Below are 25,985 nucleotides of genomic sequence, written 5' to 3' on the forward strand. Positions count from 1 at the left end.
TAATGGCAAATAGAGGTCCCAGTCTTTTGTTGGCTCACAACTGAGTTCTTAGTGGATGTGAATGCTCACGATTGTGATTCTGTTTTATTTTGTAACTTGTAAACTTAATGAAGCAACTTAAAATGACTGGTCATATTTTTTCATAGTAAAAGTGCTCCTAAATTGTGCAGTAGAAATACAGTGATCATCATTTCATAGCCTTATGCAGAGAGCAGATTCTCTGCTATTATAGAGACACTGGTACAGTGTAACTGTATGCTTTTATTTGTATAAAAAAGGAAAATAAAGCCCGGAGAATACTTCATTGTTAACAGGGTCACTGGACTAATGGTGGTAGGATCAGGACTAGGGTCCATATATCCTGACTTGCAGATCAGTGTAAACTCTTTCACTAGAACATCGTGACTATAACTATTTAGATGTTGGAACATGACCCATAATTCTTAGAGCAGAAGGTGATAGGTACTTGCTAAAAACTCTCACACACACACACACACACACACACACACACTCAGTTATAATATCTTCTACAGAAATTTACGGTAATTTCAAAACCCATCTTTCCCCCATCCCTCAAAACCGAACTTTTTTTTCTCTGTAATTTGTTTTAAGTATTTTAGAAAATATGTCTAGACATCAAAAGTTTTATCTCTTCTTTTTTTAAAGTTTATGTATTTTGAGAGAGACCGAGCAAGTGGGGGAGTGACAGAGAGAGGTGGGGGATGGGGGTAGAAAGAATCACTTGCAGACTCCACACTGGAGCCCTGTGTGGGGCTCGAACTCACAAACCCTGAGAACATGACCTGAGCAGAAACCAAGAGCTGAACGCTTAACTGACTGAGCCACCCAGGTGCTACCTCCTCACCACCCCCTGCTCTGCCCATTTTTTTTATAGATTATAAATCCCTAACCAGTTTGATTTTTTTTTTTTTTTAATTTTTTTTTTTTCAACGTTTATTTATTTTTGGGACAGAGAGAGACAGAGCATGAACGGGGAAGGGGCAGAGAGAGAGGGAGACACAGAATCGGAAACAGGCTCCAGGCTCCGAGCCATCAGCCCAGAGCCTGACGCGGGGCTCGAACTCCCGGACCGCGAGATCTTGACCTGGCTGAAGTCGGACGCTTAACCGACTGCGCCACCCAGGCGCCCCCAGTTTGATTTTTAAAGATGATAAATTCTTTACCTAACAATTTTTTTTTTCTTCACTGAAAATCACTTGGCTTAAGATATCTTTTTTTATTAAAAAACATTTTTTTAAAAATTTATTTATTTTTGAGAGAGAGAGGGAGAGAGAGCATGCGAGAGAGTGCACGAGCAGGGGAGGGGCAGAGAGATGGAGACACAGAATCCAAAGCAGGCTCCAGGCTTGCTGTTAGCACAGAGCCTGATGTGGGACTCGAACCCATGAACCGAGAGATCATGACCTGAGCTGAAGTCAGACGCTTAACTGACTGAGCCATCCAGGTGCCCCAATTGGCTTAAGATATCTTTAAGGTCTATTTCTCTAGAACCCAAAATTAATTTGTTATTGAAAAATGCTTACCCTAAGCGTCCTTAAAAATACATGATTAACATCAATTAAGTTCATGAATTTTGGGTTGTTTTCTTTTGATTCAATGCTTAAAATTATTTGCGAGCCTAAAGGAAGATAATCTATGTGTTGATTTTATAATGAGGTGCTTAATTCAGGTCACTTAGAAATACTCTTAAAATCTTAGGATCTTATTTCTGTAACACTTTATGGACAACAATGGACATTTTTATTCCGTTCATTTTATATTTTTTATGAAAAAAAATTTTTTTAATGCTTGTTTATTTTTGAGAGAGAGAGAGTAAGGAGCAAAGAGAGAGGGAGACACAGAATCCGAAGCAGGCTCCAGGCTCTGAGCTGTCAGCACAGAGCCTGATACAGGGCTCAAACCCACAAACCACAAAATCATGACCTGAGCTGAAGTTGGCCGCTTTAACCAATAGCCACCCAGGCGCCCCTCAGTTCATTTTAAAGATGTGAAGATAGATATTGGAAGTTCAGTGATTTGTCCAAGCACATACATTGTTTCATCAAATTTTGTGAGCACTTTGTGGAAGGCAGCATGAAAACCAAAACATGATCCCTGCCCTCAAGGATCTAACAGTCTAATAGGAGACTACAGAATTACAGAGGAGTCAGCAAAGTCTACAGCTGTCACAGTAGATGAAGACAGTTGAGGGCACCTGGCTTTTTTTTTTTTTTTTTACTATTATTTATTTTTATTGTTCTTAGAAGTTAGTGATTCATCACTTACATACAACACCCAGTACTCATCGCAATAAGTGCCCTCCTTAATGTGCATCACCCATTTAGCCTGTCCCTCTGCCTACCTCCTGTGCAGCAACTCTCAGTTTGTTCTCTATAGTTAAGAGTCTGTTTTTACTGTTTGACCCTCCCCATCTCTTTCTCTCTCTTTCTCTCACTTTTTTTTTTTTTGTGAGAACACTCTCATGGGAAGGGGGTGGTCATCCCTACCTGTGAGGAATAGAGGGGTGGGGAGCACAACCTTGTAGCAGTCAGGTGAGGCTTCATCCCAGAGTTATGTTTGAGCTGAATCTTGAAAGGCGAGTTAGGAAGAGGCTTCTGGAAGTTGAAAGCAGGAGCAAATGCACAGGGCATGGCTTCAGCTGCTGTAGTCCAGCAACTGTATGTGTCCAGTGTGGGTAGGCATGAGGTGCAGGGGGAGTAAGGCAGAACCAGAGCAGTAAAAAGCAGCTCATGTGGCGCCTTGTGTGCCAAGAGGAGCAGCTGAGCAAGGTCATTTGGGAGCCAGTGAAAAGTTCTAGGCAGGGAAGTGACACTTTAGCGACATGGGGAAGTCCTTTTGAACTTATTCCAAATCCAGAAGTCATTGTTTTTTAATGTTTATTTTTTTTGTTTTTGGGGGGGGGAGGGGCAGAGAGACAGAGGGAGACAGAGAATCCCAAGCAGGCTCCACACTGTCAGCACAGAGTCTGATGCAAGGCTCTAACTCGCAAACTGTGACCTGAGCCAAAATCAAGAGTCGGACACTTAACTGGCTCAGCCACCCCGGTGCCCCCCAAATCCAGAAGTTATTAAAAAAAAATTGATGAGTTCATTTATATGAAAAAATGTAAAGATTTCTCTATAGAGGGCAAAAATAAAAGACATAATAAAGTGAAAAGAGAAATAGCAAACTGGAAAGATATTTGCAGCTCACATATTAGATAGTAGGTTAATATTTTCAACATATAAACTCAAAGTGATAAGAAAAAGATAAGGAAGACAGGGCATCTGGGTGGCTTAGTCCATTAAGCATCCAATTTCAACTCAGGTCATGATCTCACGGTTCATGGGTTCAAGCCCTGCGTCAGGCTCTGTGCTGACAGCTCAGAGCCTGGAGCCTGCTTCAGATTCTGTGTATCCCTCTCTGCCGCTTCCCTGCTCTCTCTCTCTCTCAAAAATAAATAAACATTAAAAAGAAAAAGATAAGGATGAAAATGCATTAGAAAATTCCAAATTAGAATTTGGACAGCTGTATGAGCTTGGACATTGCTTTATGTCTCAGTTTTCTGAACCTTACAATGGGACTGATAATGGTACTTGCCCTTGGAGTTCTTGTGAGGATAAAATTAATTTACTAGATGTAAAGGACTTGGAACAGATGTGTTTCATAGGAGGCAAGCAGTAAGTATCATTCAGATTCATGGCTGGAATAGTTTCATAGGCCTGGTGGGCATGTTACAGTGCTGGAGAGTGAATAGGATGTGAGACTGTTTAGACAGATTTGGCTTTTCATCTAACAACCTTGGTGGGAGGAAGGGAAATGAGGGTTATAGGGGAAAAAGTCAGTCACCAAACTGAGATCAGAGACCAGTTTGTGCCTCAAATCCAGTGTTTTTTCCACTAGACCACAGCTTTCTCTAGAAGTTGCCTCCACAGAGTTGAGGAGGATTACTTTTTGGCTTGTCATGGGAAGTTTGGCCTTATAAATAAATACATGGGGAAGTAGAGGATTGTCGCGCTACACCATAAGCTGTAAGTTAAGAGTAATTGAGTGGGGTGGTGTTGTATTGGTGGGTGGATGGATTTGCTGGTCATTGTTTGGGGGCCTTGCTAATAAGTAGAAGTCTAGGATATAGCAGACAAAATGCAGAACCCTAAGGTGTTAAAAAGATCACAAGAGACTCTTAAATATAGAGAACAAACTAAGGGTTTCTGGAGGGGAGGTGGATGGGGCAGTGGGCTAAATGGGCGAGGGGCATTAAGGAAGGCACTTGTTGGGATGAGCACTGGAGATTATATGTACGTGATGAATCACTAAATTCTACTCCTGAAACCAATACTACACTATATGTTGACTAACTTGGTTTTAAATAAAATTTAAAAATGTATATATATTATTAAAAAAAAGTCTTTGTGCTATGAAAGACGGTTTGCGGTTTTTCAAAAAGTTAAACATAGGGTTACTATATGACCTAGCAATTCCATTCCTAGGTATATACTCAAAATAATTGAAGACATTTGCTCAAACGAAAACTTGTACACGAATGTTCATGGCAGCATTATTCATAATAGCCAAAAAAGGGGAAACAACCCAAATGTCTATCAACAAAATAGGTGAATCGATAAATAAAATGTATATTCATACAATTAAATAGTGTTTAACCATAAAGTACTGAAGTCTGATACATGCTACCACATGGATGAACCTCAGACTTGAAAGTCTTGTACTATATAATTCTGTTGATGTGAAGTATTCAGAACAGGCCAAGGTATAGCGTTAGAAGGTAGATTAATGACTGCCAGGGCATGAGCCGAGGATGGGAAGGCAGAATGGAGAGTGACTACTTTTATTGCATGTGGGGTTTCATTTTTTTAAATCTTTGTTTATTTTTGAGAGAGAGAGAGAGAGAGAGAGAGAGAGAGAGCGAGAGCGCGCAAGCAGGGGAGAGGCAGAGAGAGAGGGAGACACAAAATGTGAAGTAGGCTCCAGGCTCTGAGCTGTCAGCACAGAGCCTGACACAGGACTTGAACTCACAGGTGAGATTATGACCTGAGCTGAAGTCTGATGCTCAACCGACTGAGCCACCCAGGTGCCCTGGGGTTTCTTTTTAGGGTAATGAAAATGTCCTGGAATTAGGTAGTGATGATCATTGCACTGCATTGTGAATGTACTAAAAATCACTGAATTATATATACACTTTAAGATGGTTAAATGATGAATTTTATCTCAACTAAAAAACAATTTAGTCTTCAGTGGTTCTTCTTTGTCTTACTGGCCCATAAAATCAGTTAAATTTTATGCTGAGACTAGTTTTCTAGGAAAAAAAGAATGGAAACTCTTTTCTCCATAGGAATTATTTCAGTACTTTTAAGGATATATTTTTATTCATGGATTTCTTTTCCAATGTTGGTTCTAGTCAGAGTTTCTTAACTAGAGGAATTCATTTATTCTGACTTGGGATTGTTTGGATTCTTTTCTTTGGATCATTTCAATAGTTTCTTCCTTTAAAAAAAAAAAAAAACACAAAACTGTCTGAGGGGCACCTGGGTGGCTCAGTCTGTTAAGCATCTGACTTAGGCTCAGGTCATGATCTTGCGGTTCATGAGTTCATGCCCCACCTCGGGCTCTGTACTGACAGCTCAGAGTCTGAGGCCTGCTTTGGATTCCATGTCTCCCTCTCTCTGCCCCTCCCCTGCTCACATTCTCTGTCTCTCTGTCTCTCTCTCTCTCAAAAATAAATAAACATTAAAAAAATTTAAAAATATGAGTTTAATCTTCTAACAATAAATTTTGAAACAAAAAACATTTATAACATTAGATTTTTATTTTCCAAAAAAGCATTGACCTCTTGAAAGCCACTGTGGATTTTAGATCTTTATTAGAAATTTATTTTTGCCTAGTGGAATATGAGGAATCCATAAAAATCTATTTTAAAAACAATGCAGTTTAAAAAAACTTTCTTCTCCCATCTCCTACACCAAGAACAGTTGTAGGGTGGCATGTATACTGGAATTTAACCACAACACTGTCCTTGGTTTATCCTGTAGAGTTACACGAAATACAATGATAGCCCTGGGCTCCCAGTAATTGCAGCCCTTCCCAGGACCAAACCCGACATGCGATCCCTTGTGGTGACCTCTTGGGTGTGCTGGTGGGGTCCTCCGGAGTTATCTAAGCATCTCTCTGTCTATCTTTGGTCTTTAAAGTCTCAGCCATCTCAGTCGGATAATCGTTTGATTTGAAATTTGGGGGCTGGAAACTCCATGAGTTTCCCTTAATAGCCAGCTTTGAAAGTTTGAGGTCAGCCATAATCTTTCATCTTCCTTTTAAACCTTCAGGAAAATAGTATGTAACTGATGAGCAACCTCCTTATAAAAGTCCCTTTATAAAAGTAAAAAAAAAAAAAAAAAAAAAGAAATCCTTTCTTAGCTCTTATTTCCTCTCTAGTATCTTCCTCTAGCTATTTTTATTCACTGTTCTCTGAAAAGGATGACATTTGGTTGGACCATACTACTATACTACAGTTATGTTTTGTGTGTCCAAGAACTCTTGATTATTCTATGGATACAGTTTTTTTTTTTTTAATCAGATTTTTGGCAGTAAGCATTTATGGTAACTTTAAAAAGAAAAAAAAAGCACCCAAGGATAAGGATTGTTCTTTGGCTTTGAGTTTTCCAGTTGGAAACTAGGTGCTGGGTAAAGAAAAAGCAGTATGTAATTCCTTGGGTAGAGCCTTTTCTATGAGATTAAGATGGATTATTTTGGAAAAGCATTGTTTTCACAGTCAGAAAGTGGCATGATGCCTTCAGAGATGAATTTCCATGAGGAAAACTGCTATAAACTTAAGAACCGGTGTTCTCCAAAATATGGCTTAGTAGGTAATCAGTAGACAAAACATAGTTTGTGGGGAGTTTTTCTTTCTGAATAAAGTCTTTTTAAAAAAATTTTTTTAATGTTTATTTTTAAGAGAAAGACCAAGTACGAGTGGGGGAGGGGCAGAGAGACAGGGAGACACAGAATCCAAAGAGGCTCCAGGCTGAGCTGTCAGCACAGAACCTGATGTGGGGCTTGAAATCACAGACCACGAGATCGTGATCTGAGCCAAAGTCAGACGCCTAACCAACTGAGCCACCCAGGCACCCCTTGAACAAAGTCTTTTTATTTATTTTTTTTATTTACAACAATTTGTTATTAATTTTTATTTTTGAGAGAGAGAGAGAGAGAGAGAGAGAGAATATAAGTGGGGGAACGGTAGAGAGAGAGAGGGAGACACAGTACCCAAAGCAGGCTCTAGGCTCTGAGCTATCAGCACAGAGCCTGACTTGAGGCTCAAACTCACAGACCATCATGACCTGAGCTGAAGTCAGATGCCTAACCGACTGAGCCACCCGGGCACCCCTTGAATAAAGTCTTTTTATTTGTTATTATTTTTTTATTTAAAACAATTTTTTTAATTTTTATTTTGGAGAGAGAGAGAGAGAGAGAGAAAACATGAGCAGGGGAAGGGTAGAGAGAGGGAGACAGAGAATCCGAAGCAGGCTCTGAGCTGTCAGTGCAGATCCTGATGTGGGGCTTGAACCCATAAACTGCGAAATCCCGACCAGAGTCGAAGCTGGATGCTCAACCAGCCGAGCCACCCAGGCACCCCTGAATAAAGTCTTTTTAGTTCATAGAATGAATGCAGATCTTTTTCGTTTGTTAACTACAATAATCGTATATTCAGATTCTGATTTGTGGTGTTTAAAGTAACTACAGTTGATACTGATGGATTTCATTTTGCAGCTTTTCAGTTTTAAGGGACTCCTTGTCAGTCTTCCTTTTCAGGTGAGAGTTATTGGAAGGGTAATAATATTTGGCTGACTCAATAAAATTTTCTCATTGAGTTTTAGTTATCATATAGGCAAGTTAATAGATTTTTCATATTGTAAAATAATTGTTCTCTTTTTATTTACTCTTGAAGAATGTACTGTACTTCTTTAATTATATTTCACTATTATATACTTACAAGTAATGATGTATCCCATGATATGTATCATTTGTTTCGATGTGAGTTTTTATTTTCCCTTCCACAGTCTTAAAAGGACTTTAATTTGGCTTCATACACTGAATTTTTCTCGTTCTGCAGCCTTTTCCTCTAGTCTCCTCTTCCCGGTGGTTGGTGAAAAGAGGTGAATTGACAGCCTACGTGGAAGACACGGTGCTCTTCTCAAGAAGGACATCTAAACAGCAAGTCTACTTCTTCCTCTTCAACGACGTACTCATTATCACAAAGAAGAAGAGGTAAACCCTTTTGTGAGGTTGCTGGCTGTACATCCAGCGTTAAGGCTCTGTAATTCAAATGCCTTTTAGGGGTGATTATCCTTTAAAAGCTTGTGAGGTTAGACGCATAATTTCTACATGTGGAACCATGAAGGAAACCATGTTTCATTGTCTTCAAATTACATCCACAGTTAAGAATCAAATCATTGTCAACATCATCATCCCAGCCAACCTCTGTTGAGCTTTTATAGTGTGCAAGCCACTGTTCTGAGCATTTGACACATTTGTGTCGCTGGATTCTCACCAAGTCCCTGGGGAGGTAGCACTCTTATTATTCCCCATCAGCTTTTTTCAAACTTCGTCTGCCATAAAACTGTTGTATAAAACAAACAGATCAAAGTAGCTCCAGTTCAGAACAAGCTGGGATGCAACTCTAGTGTTTGTAACTTAATTTAAAATCCACTGCTCTTAATGTTTGCTGGTCTAGAAAGTCTCCCTGTGACAGGGAAAATGACAACAATACACCAGTACTTCCTTCTGAAGGGACTAAAGTAAATCATTTGGCAGAATGTTCCTTCTTACTTTGGACTTTTGGTTGTATATTCATGTTCCGTTGTAGGAAGACATCCGGGAGGAATACTGTACAAACTTTTTTTTTTTTTTACACTATTTGTTCTAACTATCCCTACTCAAAACACACACACACACACACACACACACACACACACACACACACTCCCCTCGGCTCTGCCTTTAGCGAACATTCTTCATAAGTGTATTCAATGTATATAGGATTGTAAAGTATTTTTCTACTGGTCCTTCATAAATATTCTGTATTTTCTAGAATATGAACTTAGGGGAGAAACATACATCCGTGGTGTGTTTCCACATAGGAAGACCGGGATGGTGGGCTGAATTACTGCCATATAATAGGAGTATGGGCAGTACATGGGGTCCAGTTTAGACAAGATGAAGAAGAGAATCATGGTAGCAGACTTGTATGGATACATAAAATAAATGTACAGATGTATCATGAGATAGTTAAATTCTCCATCTGAGTTGCTGACAGTTTAGCTTGAAAATTCAAACTAAATCAAAACAGAGTTTGAGCTTTCCTTTTTGCTCCTTTTAATCAGACTGCATTATGGCTTATTTCACTTGCTTGGCTGTCTAGCTGAGCTGAAGACTATGAAAAGCCATCATATGACTATGATAATACATAAAGATGCCGATTAGTGTTTTTCATACTTAGGAAAATAGTGTTTCCGTAACTTCAAGAAGAAATGATTTCTCGTACCTGCGGAAGTGTAAATAGTTCTAATAGCTGAGTAGGTTTTTATAAATAAAAATTGGAGAGGGATTATAATTTCTTTTTTGTGTTTTGTTGGTATCCTCTGAGATAGCATGTTTCTTCAGGCTTTCTTTGAGATGTGTTGTCTTTAGGGCAAGTAGTTCTGTGGGACTCTTCAAATGCCATTGCCCTGGACTTTTAACATCTTCCAGCTGTTGAAATATTTGTTCTGTCTCAATGGACCAAAAGCTTTAGCTAAACTTCTTATTTTAATGATAAAATATACATTGACAGTACGAAGCCAATTTTAAATATAAATGTACCTTTGATAATGATGTCTTCAGTGACTTGATGAAAACATTAAGGGTATTTAAACTAGTAGAATACAACTTTTACTCTCGAACTTGACGAGAACTACCCAATAAAGGCAGACATTTGACCTTCAGAATTAAGGTATATACCATTCTACTTAGCAGTGTGCTTTGTCCTCCACAGCAGATTCTGCCATTACTGCATAAGGAACCTTGCTTTCCTAGCTCTCTCACGTTTATTTGCTCGGGTATGTTCAAACTTGTCTTATTAGTAAATGAAACAACAAAATCTACAGCGCCAGGGAAGAGGCCAGCCTTGGTACCTAACTTTGCCTTTACCCAAACTGGGATTTCTTTTGCCCCTACCAGTTAGCTCATCATATTTCTAAGGTGCTCTTGACAAGGAGAATAGCATTGGAGGCTCAAGTTGTTTATGACCCGAATACCTGGTGAGGGTGACAAGCAGACCACAGAGACTTGATAAACAGGCTTGGTTAAAAATGTACAGTATGTGCAGCCGTATTTACACTGTTGCTTCAATGAAGCAAGTGCAAATGCTTCACATGCCAGAGGCAGCAGCGAAGGAGATACAGCAGCTCTGAAGAAGGCAGTAATTTCGGCTTGGCTACAAGGTTCAGATAAAGGATACTTACGTGTGCCAGCCCCATAGGACCCATGCAGGCACCCACTGCCTAATTGTAATGCCAGGGTTCAGCCAAGGGGCTTAGCTGCTGGGTCTCCAGTGGGTTTCAGCTTCAGGGAGGCTCCTGGCCACCGGGGGAGGGCAGTTACTCTTCCTCCTCTGACCCAGTCTGGCAGATGGTTTATGCTGAGCTTGTTCCACAGACTGCCTCGTGTGTGGCCTCCTCCGCTTCACGGTGCGTGTATTAGTGCTGGCGCTTGCAGAGCGCTTAGCGACCGTGGGGCTGTCTTCTAGGTCAGGGATTTTCACCTTTTCTAGCATATCAGAGGAGGTTTATGGGGCACCTGGGTGGCTTTAGTGGGTTAAACGTCCGACTCTAGATTTCGGCTCAGGTCATGATCTCGCGGTTCACGGGTTTGAGTCCCGCATCCAGCTCTGCGCTGATAGCACGGAACCTGCTTGGGATTCTCTGTCTCCCTCTCTCTCTGCTCCTCCCATGCTTGTGCTTTGTCTCCTTCAAAAAATAAATAAACGTTGGGGTGCCTGGGTGGCTCAGTCGGTTAAGCGTCCGACTTCGGCTCAGGTCATGATCTCGCGGTCCGTGAGTTCAAGCCCCGCGTCATGCTCTGTGCTGACTGCTCAGAGCCTGGAGCCTGTTTCAGATTCTGTGTCTCCCTCTCTCTGACCCTCCCCTGTTCATGCTCTGTCTCTCTCTGTCTCAAAAATAAATAAACGTTAAAAAAATTAAAAAAAAATAAACGTTTAAAAACAAATAAAATATCAGAGGAAGTTTAAAGTCTCTGTTAGCCTTGGGATGTTTGTAGATCACTGTATTCATAGACTGTCCTACCAGATCTCTGCAGGATACGTGACCAGATAGACTCTTCTGGATGAGAAAGTGAATTCTTCGGTGGTTGAAGCTTTGACTGCGGGGTATGTGGGTACTTCTAGAGCAGAGTTCTCAAGTCGGTACTGTTGAGGCCACACAGTTCTTTGTCACAAGGGCTGCCCTGTGCTTTCTAGGTTGTTTTAGCAGCATCCCTGGCCTCTCCTCGCTAGCAGCACCTCCTTCTCAGTGGTGACAACCAAAAAGGTCTCCAGACATCGTCGTGTGTCCCTGGGGCGCCAAATTGCCCCCAGTGGGGAACCACTGTACCACAGTCACAGCAGACTGTGAACCAGCACTGCCTTCAGAGTACTGAAGGTGTGCAAACCTATCAGACCTGACACAGCCGTGACAGGAATATTGTAAGAAAGGAATAGATTGCCAGGTTAATGAATAGTAACTCATTTGTGCCTCATAACTTATTTATGATGATCGATTACAGTGTGTAGGCTAGACTATACCCATGAACAACCTTAGAGACCAAGTAACTATAGTCTGGTCTCCAGAAATGTAAAAACTGAACCTAAGACCTAAACACTTCACATTCTTCAAAGCCTTATTTTTTTTAATGTTTATTTTTTGAGAGAGAGAGACAGAGACAGAGTGTGAATAGGGGAGGCACAGAGAGAGAGGGAGACACAGAATCGGAAGCAGGCTCCAGGCTCTGAACTGTCAGCACGGAGCCTGCTGTGGGGCTCGAATCTACAGACTGCGAGATCATGACGTGAGCCGAAGTCAGACGCTCAATTGTCTGAGCCACCCAGGCTCCCCAGCCAAAGCCTTATTTTGTAAGGTAGTTAACCACCTTATTCTCGTTCAGTGCCTTATATCTGGCTTCAGTCTCCCCTCCCAATTTCTTCTGAGACAAAATGCAGATCCCCCTGTGTTCGTTTTCATCGGCTGCGGTAGCAAAGAGTGACAAACAGGATGGCTCAAGACCATGGGAATGGATCGTGTCACAATTCTGGAGGCAGAGGTTCGAAATAAAAATGCTCGCAGGGCCATGTTCCCTCTGAAGTCTCTGCAAGGAATCCTGCCTCACCTCTTGCAGCTTCTGGTGGCCCCTGGGCTTCCTTGGCTTACAGTAGCGCAACTTGAGTCTCTGCCTCTGTCTTTACACGGCCTTCTCTCTGTGTCCCAGTGTATCTCAAAATCCCTCTGTCCTTATAAGGACGCCAGTTACTGGATTTAGGGCCTACTCTGCTCCAGGATGATCTCACCCTAACTTGATTACATCTGCAAAGACCTTACTTCTAAATAAGGTCCCATGTACAGGTCTCAGGGGCTAGACTTTTCGAGGACACAGTTCAGCTCTCTACATTGCCCAGACCATCACCACTGTTGAATTATGATTATAATCAGATAAAAAAAAATAAATGTGCTATAAGCCAGTTCTAGAACAAACCTTTTTTTTTTTTTTTTTTTAACATCGATTGATGATGCCATTTCTCATAATTTTGGAATGTCCTCATGGTCACGTGACTTGAGCACCTGTATTTTGAGGGCTCCTAGGTCACCTTCATCCACATTTTCTTTCTCACACCTGTTCCTTGTCCAAAGTCTCCCCTTCATTTGTTCAAGCCACCTCCATGCATCCAGGTGCTCCTCAATAAACCCAAGAGATTACTTTGGTTCCTTATCCACAGGTGCTCCCCTGCCCAGCCAATACCGACCTCGTAAGCCGCCCGTGAAATTGCTTTTCTCCTCTCACAGGGCTACTGCCCTTGTGGGGCCACCTTGAATTCACCTGTGACACACACCCGACTGGAGTCCTGCCACCGTCCTCCGTCCACTTTACGTTCCACAGCCAGAGTCTGCTTCTTATCTTCTTATTTTAGTTTTTTAGAGTGTGCTTTTTGAAAGGCACATCTACTCAGTTCATCCTTGTAGATGGCCCTTCTGTGGCCTTACCTTGCACTAGCCTCACTGAACCCCTTTTTAGCCACCAGGACCTGGCACATGTTTCTTTGCCTGGATTCTCTCCCTCCCCACTGATCCACTCCACCCAAGCCTTTTCTAGGCAAAGCCCTTTTTATTCTTTAGGTTTTAATTGTCACACCCCCTGGGTGCTATGATCCAGTCCTCTGGAGTGGGTTCAGTTCTGTTGCTTTATGGTCCCATAAAACCCTGTACTTTCTCTGTGGTAACATTTGTGTTACTGGGTGTTCATATCTGTCTTGTTGACCTTTGTATCCTCAGTGCATAGCCCAGCACCTGGCCCATAATGATCATTTATAAATATCTGTTAAATTGGAACCGATTGTGTAAATATAAACAGTTTGAGTGAATGCATTACTCAATGGGCAGACCCCTGCATTCCATCCCCAAGCTAAAATTACTTTGAATTCTCCCTTATTTTTAAAAGATGATTTTTTTTTGTATTCTCCATTACAGATTCCTATTTATTTATTTGTTTGTTTATTTGATTTTAGAAAGGGGGTGGTACCTCGGTGGCTCAGTCAGTTAAGCGTCTGACTTCGGCTCAGCTTATGATCTCACAGTCCGTGAGTTCAAGCCCCATGTTTGGCTCTGTGCTGACAGCTCAGACTCTGGAGCCTGCTTTGGATTCTGTGTCTCCCTCTCTCTCAAAAATAAACACTAAAAAAAAAAATATTCAAAGAGAGAGTGCAAGCAGGAAAGAGGGGCAGATGGAAAGGGGGAGAGAGAGAGAGAGAGAGATTGAGATCTTAAGCCTGACACAGGGCTCGATCCGATAACTATAGGATGCTGATCTGAGTCAAAATCAAGTGTCAGATGGTCAACTGACTGCGCCACCCATGTGTCCCATTATATATTAACCTTAATTAACTTTGGCAAATACAAATCTGGACCTGTGTTTATCACGTGGCTTTTCATATCTCTGAGCTTTACCTATAAACTTACCCAGTGATGCCACATAACCTCACTTTCAAAAAAATTTAGGACTGTATTTGCAAAACTGCTTTATAGAGAAAGTGTTTTCAGACCTGCTTTTATTTTGTACTATTGTATCAATTAATGTTTTGAGCTGCAAGTAAAAGTATAGTTATACCAAGGAGTTTAAGTAAAAAAACTGTTCACTTATCTGTCTCTGTCTCTCTCTCTCTCTCTCTCTCTTTCACACACACACACACACACACACACACACACACACACACACACACCCCAAGTCAGGTGAGCTTGGGAAACCCTGCGTACTCCATTTCTCTTTGAGAGATTCAATGTTGGATCACTTAGGAAAGCTTTTTTTAATATGTAACAGAATCTTCAAATAACAGTGGCTCAAACACTGAAGACATTTACTTCTGTAGGCAAACATGTGACTAAGGGGAGGCAGTCTGGGTCCAGTGTCGTGAGTAACCCAACCCCATCTCTTCTTCACCTGCATGCAGCGAGCTCTTTTTACTTTTCGCCCCCATGCATATAGCTTCAGGGCTGCAGCTGGTTTCTGCAGGTCCAAACATCATGACTTCATTCAAACACCTAGCAGGGAGGCAAGGCTGAGAAGGAAAGGCTGACCAAAGGGACTCCTTCCTTAAGTGGCTTTTCTTTTTTATCAGCAGAGGAAAACCTTTCCCAGACAGTGCCCGGGAGGCTTCTTATGTTTCATGGGTCAGTCTTGGGTCACAAGACTTGTCATCAGTAGAAGAGAGGCTGGGAACGCCAGCATAAGACAAAGGGGAACAGGAGAGCCATGATTGTTCAGGTTCAGCCATGCTGCACCCCCTGCAGCTGGACACACTGGGACTTGGTAGACAAGAAGCAGGGGAGGCTGACAGCGGATTAGATGATAGACAGTTCCAGCCACAACCGGGAAATCATCTTTTCCAGAGAACACTAACATACAAGTAGTGTGGGGAAAAAAAGAAGAGCTCTGTAAAAGAACTAATGCCTTGCCTTTCAGATAAATGCAGGAAGGGGGTGGGGCATTAGTTCAAAGAGGCCGGAAGTGATTGGAGACTCGGAACCCACTTCCTTTTGGCTGGTGTTAGTCATCCAGCTGTGGTTCATGTGAGTATCTTGGTAGTACCTTTTTGTTCCCACCAGCCCAGATGTGTCCTCCAGCATGTTTGAAGCACACAGATATATGGGCCGGGTCTGGGTGTCCTGCACAGCACCAAAAGAATGCAGAAATCTAGTCTAGTCTTGTTATCTATAACAAGAAAGTATAGTAAGTATAGTCATGTTCTGATTTGTGTTTTCATTCTTCTCAATTCTCTGCCCACGAATGATCCAGCCCTGATGTTTTCGGGTACTTCCTGCAGTTAGGTGAGTTGTGATAGTAATAATGATGACAAGAACCCATATTATCGAGCACGTACAGTACACAGAGTGCATATGCAACATACTGTCGAGTTGCTATAGCAATGTAGTATTAGTAGTATTTCCACTTTACGACTGTGGACACGGAGGCAGAGAGAGAAAGGCTCTTCCAAGGTCCTTCAGAAAAGACCCAGGATTCTAATCTGAGTCTCTGACTCCAAAGCCTCCTCTCTAAACAATTTCTTTATGTTCATTATGTTTTAACTTTATTTTTCTAGAATATTTTCACCTTTCCTCATCCTGTAATGTCATTGGGGAAATACAGCCTAGAAGCTTGCACCTTTTATTTTGAGAAACAGCCTTACTAATCTTAGGAGGAAATTAGAACCGGTACCAAATTGCATTTGCGAGCTTTCCTCTGCGTTTTAGATAATCTAGCATCAGAGTACAGGGAAGAGAGTTTCCTTTTTGTAACATTTCCTTCCTGAAGACATTTAAGGCAGTAGGTTTTCATTTCCTGATTCCTGGTTCCATAATGTTACATATATTGACATAACTTGAACTCTAAGATACATTACAAATCCTGAGGGCTTAAAAAAGGATTTTCTATAATGGATTATTACCAGATCATGATCCACAAGTTCAGGGACTTAAGTTAGAACTTGAGTGTTCCCAAGCAGTTTGAATGCCCAGTGGCTTAAAGCTGTGCAGGCTCCCTGCAAAGGGTCACAGCCTGGCTTGACCTCGTTTTGAGTTTTTCCATTTTGAAGTCTTATCTATTATAGAGAGCTCAAGTCACCTGACATTGTCTCTCTTCCTCTGCAGAATAAATTTCTTCCTCAGGAAATTAACTTTTAAGAGAATCTTGGTTAAAGATTGAGTGGTTTGGGTATCATTTCCTCTAATTTGTAGGAAGAGTTGACATTGCTGTTCAATGTTGAAATCTGTGGTGACTGGGAAGCACAATATCAATGTCTGGGGTTGAGTAGAACTGGGCTCAAGTCCTGGCCATGTGACCTTGGGCAAGTTACTGTTAATCTTTTAGAGCCTCAGTATTATCATCTGTAAAATGGGTCTAATGGTTCATCATCTTCATGGAATTTCTGTGAGAATTAAATAAGATAATGCACATAAAGACAGCAAATAGTCTCTGCTATGTGACTGATACATGCTGAGTATCATTATTATCCCTAGACATTGTATTTTTCTCTAAGGATCTTGGCACAAATTAAGTTATTGCCCTTCTTCTAGATTATTTTACAGTTTTAAAAAATGGTTTGAGACCTTTAGCCATTGCTATACATCTGAAGGTTGTGGTACACTGTGGAGTCAGACATGATTTATGGCCCCCAATACATGATCTTAGAAATACACATGTTTAACTCAGTGCCTCTCCCTCCCCGTTCTTGTCAGATGGCAAGGATAACCATTGATCTACGTTTATTCCTTTATAAGTTGATATTACTCATGTGTACACTTCTCTAGTATCAATTGTCTTGCAATATCCCTCACAACTGATTAGGAGACAGTATAAGTTTGTGGCTGAAAAAAGTGAATTCGGTGTATTTTTTTCCTTTCATTCGAGGAAGCCAATGGAAGTAAACCTGAGTATGAAGATTACTTAGTAATTTGTAGTAATCCTGTTGCCAATTTAAGAGGCTGCCTACTTGCTCTTTAGAGCTTGCTTAGTTGTAGTTATGCCAGAGAGAAAGCTTCAGGAAGTTGGTAACAGCCTCTTGCACTTGCCCATCTCCTGTTTTTAAGGACCATGGGTTCAGGGCATCCCATGGGCACAGGATCCTGGGCTGTGGAATCTGGAGATCGGTGTTGAGAGGAATGAGGCCTTTCTAGTCCTGTGATGCGTCACTAGTCATGTTTTTTGGTGACCATGAATCACAGCAGATCCTTATCTTACCAACAAATGTGGTCCTTACAACTATTTGTTATATTCTTGACAATGAAATAGCAAGCATATGGCATGTTTGTTAGTCTTCAGAATTGTTTTGAAGGACTGAACAAGTAAGACTGAACTCAGTTTCTGGATAAATACCATGCCTTGTTTTGTTGGAGTACTTGCCATATTATGAATTTCTTGAGATACATATTTAGTTCAAGTTGTGCTCTGTTCACTTGCCCATTTGCAAAGTGCATGCAATTATCAAGCCTTGAACAAAATGTCAAGCAATTGAAATGCATGATCTGTCAGGAAAATTAAAAATAATAGCTAACATTTACTGGTTGTGAGTCAGGCATGACTCTAAGAACTTTACTTCCAACAAAATAATATATGACTTATATTTACAAGTAATAAATATATCACTTAGTTCTCACAACAATCCAAGGAGATTGGTATTGTGATCCCCATTTTACAGATGAGAAAGTTAAAACACCAAGGGGATCAGTAATGTGCTCAAGATCATGAAGTGAGTAAGTGATAGAATTGGGATTCTCACCAGGCATTCTAAATCAAGTCTCTACTCTTACCTGTTGTACTTCATTACTTTAAAATTGCACATTATTTCACTAAATACTTGTTTGTATTATTCTAAAACTAAGCGTTAAAGTTTAGTAAAATCAATGTCAGTCATGTGACATAATGTTTCAATCTCTTAACTCAAAATAAATTTCAGTATAGACCAATAGTCTCCATTCCAGAAATGTTAACTAGGGTATTTTTATTCTAGTTAAGCACAAGATCAGATATAGGGATTTAGAAATCATGTTTTCGGAAGGAGAAGAGAAATTAATGGAAATTTGCACCAGAGGAATTCATATGCATGTCTTAAAGGAAAATAGGAAGAAACTCTAATTTTATCAAACCTCATCCAGTCGTGTGAATCAACAGGCGGGGAGAATGGGAGAGCCATTATAAATCCTGAGAGAACAGCAGGGGTCTAGGAGAGGATCTTGGAGAATGACCCAAAAGGAGGATGACTTAGAAATGTTACACAAGCATGAGAAGAGGAAGGTAGAGTTTCAGGATGTCACAGTACTCCACATCATCAAATTTTGTAGATGTCAAGAATAGTGGTGAAATTCAAGTCATTGGGTTTGGTGGGATGCTGGGCCATGCTGGCCTTGGGGAGCACTTTCACTGGCACGTAGACACAGGGTCTGAGAAACCAAAAATGCAGGCAGTGAGTAGCTCAGGAGACATCTGTCTTGCACCAGCAGATTCAAGTGAAGGTTTTTCAGGACAGGGCAACTGTGTGCATGTTTTAAACAAAGTCTCTGGAGCTACTTACTGCATAGGTAAAAAATAAACATCACTATCTTGATGTATGCGAAAAATCATATTGTTTTGGATAATTCATTGATAGCATCAATTCTTTTAAATTTAACTCTTATGAAAAGAAGAATTGGAGGTGCTAGTTGGGTTTCCATCTGTCAGATTTTGGCTGTAAAAGAAAGTCCCATACCAATGCCATGGTAAAATATGAGACAACTCCTAGGGCTGAGGAGCAGTGGGTTGTGGGAAAGCTGGCCTTCACAATCAACCCTTCCCCTCACTTCCCCCATCACATCTTTCCTTTCATATGTATGGCTCCATCTTGGTCAACTAGCCTATTTCCCCTTCCTGGTCATCCTTATTATGTACTTAAAGTAAAGGGTTTGCTAATAAAGGTTAAGTTGGGAACTCTCTCTAAGATATTTGCATGTTTAAGAGTACCCCCCACCTCCAATCACAAGGCAAGTCCAGATGGGTCTGTGCCTAGGAGAAAGACCTGTTCTGTCACCACCTCTTCCTCATGACTCTTAATGGACCCAGAGCTTGGGTCCAAGGAGATGATCCTGGTTACTGAATGAGATTGGGATCCAAAAATTTTTTTTTCCAGATGTTTCTTCAGATGTTCCAATATTATTTGTTGACTAACCTGTCAATTTCCTACAGATTTGAAATGTCACCTCTACCATGTCCTAAATTCCCAGATGTGTTTGGATCAGTTCATGAACCCACTCCTCTGTTTCACTAACCCATCTGTCAGTTCATCCCCAGGCCCAGTCTTCGAATTACTGTAGTTTTACAATATGCTTTTAATATGTCATAAGGCTGGATGGCTCTCATTCTTTTCCATAATCTTTCTGACTGTATTTACGTGTTTATTTTTTGTATGTTTTACAAAGATCAGCTTGACTGTTCCCATTCTTCACCACATCCCAAAAAACCCTGTTTGTACTTTGTTGTGATATGATAAAGTTATATTTTAATTTAGAAAGAATTGGAACCTCTATAATATCAAACTTCTGTATCCATTCAGGCTTTCTTCTGAAATATAGCAGAAACTGTTTTCATATAGCAGAAACTTGTTAGGCTTAATCCTAAATATTTTATGGGTTTTGTGGCTCTTATAAATAAGATGACTTACTTTATTACATTTTCTAACCATGTGTCAGTCATATATAGAAAAGCTTTTTTTTGTTTTGTTTTGTTTTGTTTTTGGTTTTTTGTGTTTTTGTCTCAACGCAACTACTTTATTGAATTCACTCTTACTTTGTAATATCTTTTCAGGCAATGATGTCATCTGCAAATAATCCTTTTTCTGTAGGTCCAGAAAAATTCCATTGTGCAATAGTCACTTCAACTGTACCCTTAAACATCCACAGACACGATGCATTTATTATTCTTTAAGTTTTTCTTATCAAACACTAACATACCTATCATCCAGATATAATAGACATTAACTTTTTGCCATATTACTGTCAGATCATTCCTTTTTAAACAAAAAAGCCCTGATGTAATACTGCGGGTACATCCATAGTATCTCCACCATCATCTCATCTTCCTCTTCCTCCTCTTCCTCCCCAGAGTAACTCCTGTGCTGAGGTTGGTATCTGTCCTGCTACACTCACTAATGCATATGTATATATGTGGCTTTGGTATTTTAAAAATGTGTGCCTGTTGGGGCGCCTGGGTGGCTCAGTTGGTGAAGCGTCGACTTCAGCTCAGGTCTTGGTCTTACGGATTCGTGAGTTCAAGACCCGCGTTGGGCTCTGTGCTGACAGCTCAGAGCCTAGAGCCTACTTCAGATTCTGTGTGTGTGTCTCTCTCTCTCTGCCCCTTCCCTGCTGGTGCTCTGTCTCTCTCTGCCTCAAAAATAGATAAACAATAATAAAAAAAAAAAAGTGCCTGTTGTATGCAGTTGTGAAATATCCTGATTTAAAAGTAATAAATAGAGGCCCAGTATGAAAAATCCCAGCCTTTCTAGAAATTGATGGGGCAGAAAGTTAAAAGTGATCCATAATAATCTTTTTAAGAAAGCCACTATTCACAATAAGGTATGTCATCTTTTAACCCTCTTCATTAGGTTGCATATGGTAGGACCACACACTATTTGAACTGCTTAACAAAAGAATGCCTTCCTGAGGGAAGAATAATTGAGGTATGTATTTACCACCAGATCCTGTTCTCTACTGATAGCTCTCTATCTGGTGAGAGAAAGGGAAGGGAAGAAAAAGGAAGGGAAGGGAAGAAAAGGAAGGGAAGGGAAGAGAAAAAAAAGAAACAAAAAAAAAAAAAGAAAGGAAAGAATGGAATCTCAGCAGAGGTTACTAGGACTTTAAGTAGATTTCAACAGCGAGATCCGTCACTGTTTACATGGCAGAGCAACGGACGTCTATAGATGTGATTGCTGCACCTGATAGGGGTCCTGCTTGCACAAAGCAGACAGCCTTGATGAGCAGCTGGCAAACTTGGAGCACACATAAGACAATCAAAGGAAGTCTACATATAAACTTCTCCATGCAAGGAAAGGTGGTTTTTCCATTTGCCTTTTTCTGTGCAATTTAACTTCCTAATTACATGATCCAAATTGTTTCGGAGACCATGTAAACCATATGTTTGTTAAATGATAGAGACAAACATGGGGAAGTCTGATTAGCATCAACTTCCCTCAGGAAAGGGGTTTCTTACCCACCCCAGCTTAGCCTCTGTTATACTTATTGGACATGGGTGAGTAAGCAGAGGAGGGAAGTAGGTTTGTAAATAGCTGCATCTGGCTATGGATTCTCCCCTCTTCCTTCTGCTCAGGCACTTATCTTAACACAGATTTTTCCTTTTGTATTAGCATGAGAGAGAGGTGCCGACTGACATTAGGAGAATGAGTTTTATCCAATAGTTAGCAGATTCAGAGGAGAAAGTAGGATTGTTTTGAACCTTTATGAGATTGAGAGTGTGTGTGTGTGTGTGTGTGTGTGTGTGTGAGTGTGTGAGAGAGAGAGAGAGAGAGAGAACACAGATGTGTTAGCAAGAGGGAATGGCTTTTTAGTTTTTGTTTCAGTTGGTTTGAATAATAGAGGGTGAGAATAAATAATTGATTTACTGTTCAATGAAACCAAGGTTTTTAAAATATAAACATATTAAGAGTAGTGAAGAAGTTTGTAAACATTGTGTAATGAAGTTTACAGGTCTAGGTGAAGTAATATTGGATGCTTGCTATTGGATCAGTTAACAACAACAAAGAGCAAATGTGTTTCCTGTGTCCTATTTTGGATTCAAGAAATTCAAAGAGTGGGAAAAGTTCCCTGTTCAGGCCTATTCTGTGACACAAATGTGCAGATGTATAGAAATGGATACCTCGAGGTGAAGTCACATAGCTATAAAATAAAGTGGCCACAATTTATCTTCCAAACTGGACATTTGAGAGGATAACAGGCATAAACTAGGTCACATAGTCACCCCAACTCTTAATGGCATTGTAGTTGTCATTGCTCCAGAGAACAATTAAAAAACTCTTAATTTTTCTACTTTTTCTGGCTTTAATTGCCTCCAAAAGACAAAGATTCAGAGCATCATTGCAACACATTAGCGGATACTGACACAAACACTGGGGAAAATAGGAACTCAGAAAATTAAGAGGAAAAGGAAGACTTAACTAGTTAACTCATAAGAGTTTACATGGCTTTCCTGTGACCTCTTGGTCTTAAATAGGTGGAACCACTTCACTGCCGACAACTTTTTGGAACTTGAGTCCTCTTGAATGATGGGCTTATGGCATATACATTTCTTGGCCTTTTATTTCTTTGGAAAGATGAAGAATACCTATGCAGTGTCATTGGTTAGGGCACTACCTGAACACCCATATACGCAACATTAGGATGCTTGGATTTCTCTGAGAAAACAGAATTCCTTTTAACTGGAAATGGGTGTCTTTGGCTAACAGGTCATCTTGTTTAACTTGTGAGTTGGACCAAAAAACTAGAGCTACAGAGAGAGGATGGCAACAAGGAGGCCCTCGTTCTTCTTGTTCTTTCTCGTTTTTGATGTTGAGGCTCTGCTTGTGTTCTTTTGCGGTTTGGTTTTTATCCTGGGTTCTGAGCTGTTAACTCCATGTTTAAGATCTCTAGACAACATTATAAGCATTCCCTGCTCTGCCAAAAATTGCTTTGTTTCTTGTACACATGGTCTTTTGAAAATACAACCTTACTTGTTTGTAAAGTGTATTATTCTGCTTTCTCCTTTGATGAAAATCATGTGAACTTTGATAAACCTTATTTTGATATGAGAAATATTTTATATATGCTGGCTCTGGCTGTGTTGGTTTGCAGGCAGTCTCAGGAAAGCTTTGGAAATGATCTTGCCATGTGAACTTCCAGTTAATACAGATTATTACTGTAGCAACAAGTAGACTTGATCAGAAGGCAGTATTTTGCTTTTATAGATAATAACTGTGTGCTGTCTTTTGAAGAGAGAATACCAAACTAAATTTTAGAAAAGATTTTATAAATTTTCCTAAGGAGAGTTATAAGGGAGTGGTTGACTGGTAGACGTCCGCCACTGAATGAAAGAAATTCTAAGAAATCTTGAGCAAAGCGGCCTATCCTGAAATGCCTAGTGTAGTTGGGCATGAGGAGTTTCATTTCCTCATAGCTCCCCTGGGTTCATACATTTGCATTTATTATTAAATAAGGTGAATATTTGGGACGCCTGGGTGGCGCAGTCGGTTAAGCGTCTGACTTCAGCCAGGTCACGATCTCGCGGTCCGTGAGTTCGAGCCCCGCATCAGGCTCTGGGCTGATGGCTCAGAGCCTGGAGCCTGTTTCCGATTCTGTGTCTCCCTCTCTCTCTGCCCCTCCCCCGTTCATGCTCTGTCTCTCTCTGTCCCAAAAAGAAAAAAATAAACGTTGAAAAAAAAGAGAAAAAAAAAATTTTAAATAAGGTGAATATTCAATATTGTTCCCAGAATATATTAGAATATATTGCATAGTCATCCATTTATTCAGCAGTTCTTTCTTGAGCTTTCCCATGTTCAGCTGCAAGGGCACAGATGTGGAGTAGAGGGAGAGCTGTATCTAACCAGGGTTGGGATTTGCCAAAGAGATGAGCATGTATACACGTGGTGATTATAACTACATCCCTAGAAATCCAAGCTGGGTAATCTAGTAAGCATAAAGGGTTCAAGGACAGGGGAAAGGTGGTAGGGTCAGTGGGCTAAAGAATCATTGGGGTTGAGGGGCGCCTGGGTGGCTCAGTCGGTTGAGTGTCCAACTTAGGCTCAGGTCATGATCTCATGGTTCATGAGTTTGAGCCCCGTGTCGGGCTTTGTGCTGACAGCTCAGAGCCTGGAGCCTCCTTCGGTTTCTGTGTCTCCCTCTCTCTCTGCCTCTCCCCCTCTCATGCTCTGAATCTCTCTCTCTAAAAAATAAATACTCGTTAAAAACAATTAAAAAAAAAAGAATCATTGGGGTTGAGGATTAGAAGAAGAGGGGAGTAGGAGAGACAGATGGTTGGAGAGGGTGTTTGACATTGGGATTACAGAGACATTGCAGTTGATTTCAATGACAAGGTCTAGGGTATGACGATGGTGGGGTAGCTGAAGGACAGAAGGTAAGATGGTTGGGGAAGGGGAAGTCAAGGAACTGACAAGCCGGGGTAATGGAAGTCTCCCCTGTGTGGAAATTTAAGAAACTAGTGTTGTAGGGGGACCGTGAGCCAGCAACTAAACTCATATGGGTAGATAACTCAACTGGGAGTCTTTCCTTGACTTTGATTATGAGATAGAGCCGGACAGCATGAGCTTCAAAGCTAAGGACTTTTGGGGAGGAAGAAGTGATCACTGTCTAGCAGCAGCATGAGAAACCAGCTGATAGAAAGCCTTATGGGGAGGCCATGTTTTCTAGGGAGAGCCAAGCTTCTGTTAAGGCAAGAAAGTAAAGGGGGGGTTCAAGGACAAGCTGAGGATTTACAAGATTTTGCTGGATTCCCTATATGAGGTCCATTTCTGGAGGACACAGAAGGGGTTCAGGAACAAGCTGAGGAGCTCAGGGAGATAGAGCCAGATTAGGTGTGTTCACAGTGCTATGGGGATGAGATTCCAGGGGAATGGAGAATACTGGGATCATGGGCATAAGCAGGGATAGAGAAATCAGTCCTGGTGGTTTCTGAAGCAGGTGGTGAGGCTGTGTGTGTTAGAAGGATGGCTTAGGCAGATCTCCAAGGCTCTTCTTCCCTCCTGTGCCTGGTGGTTTGGAGGCTGGGACTGAGCTGTTGTTATCCAGAGCATGGGTAGGTTTGGGGCTCCCTCTTTATTCTGCGGACAGAGGGAAGACTGGGGAAGTGTGCCTGTTCGAGCATTACCACTATGCATGTGTGTCTCACTTGTAATACATTATCCAGTTCCAGGATAATGTAAAATTAAAGCTAGAGTTTAGCATTATTTGTTTTGTTTTTAAATATTTATTTTTTGGAGTGCACAAGTCACGGAGGGGCAGAGAGAGGGGGACAGAGGATCTGAAGCGGGCTCTGCACTGACAGGCCAACAGTAGAAAGCCTGAAATGGGCTCAAACTCAGAAACTGCAAGATCATGACCTGAGCCCATGTCCAACACTCAACTCAGGTGCCCCTAGCATTATTTTTAAAAAAAACTTTTTTTTAATGTTTATTTTTTTGAAAGAGAGAGCACAAGCTGGGTAGGCGCAGAGAGAGAGGGAGACAGAGAATCCGAAGCAGGCTCCAGGCTCTGAGCTGTCAGCACAGAGCCCGATGCAGGACTCAAACTCACATACCACAAGATCATGACCTGAGCTGAAGTTGGATGCTTAACCGACTGAGCCACCCAGGTGCCCCTTCCCCAGCATTATTTTTAATATTGCTTTCAAACCTGAGATACAATTTATACATTGCAGAAAAATAGTAATTAACAGGCTTAATTCGGGAGGATTATATTGATTCATAATCAGTATATATAATTCAGATTCTCATTCATTTAAAAAAAATTTTTAACACTTATTTATCATTGAGAGACAGACACAGAGCATGAGCAGGGAGGACTAGAGAAAGGGGGAGACACAGAATCTGAAGCAGGCTCCAGGCTCTGAGCTGTCAGCACAGAGCCTGACGTGGGGCTCGAACTCAC

At 41.0% G+C, this 25,985-nt stretch overlaps 1 protein-coding gene across 3 annotated transcripts in view; it reads left to right on the forward strand.

Moving 5' to 3' along the window:
* ARHGEF26 (Rho guanine nucleotide exchange factor 26) overlaps nt 1–25,985 on the forward strand; it is a 128,727-nt gene that overhangs the window by 87,214 nt on the left and 15,528 nt on the right. For all 3 annotated transcript variants that reach the window (XM_025913370.2, XM_086674559.1, XM_086674558.1), the window contains one exon: nt 8,126–8,280. In XM_025913370.2, coding sequence (XP_025769155.2) covers nt 8,126–8,280 — 155 coding nt within the window. The remainder of the gene's footprint in view (nt 1–8,125; nt 8,281–25,985) is intronic.

Source organism: Puma concolor, chromosome C2 (assembly GCF_028749965.1).
Source record: "Puma concolor isolate L17-30 chromosome C2, mPumCon1.1.hap2, whole genome shotgun sequence".
Lineage (NCBI taxonomy): Eukaryota > Metazoa > Chordata > Mammalia > Carnivora > Felidae > Puma > Puma concolor.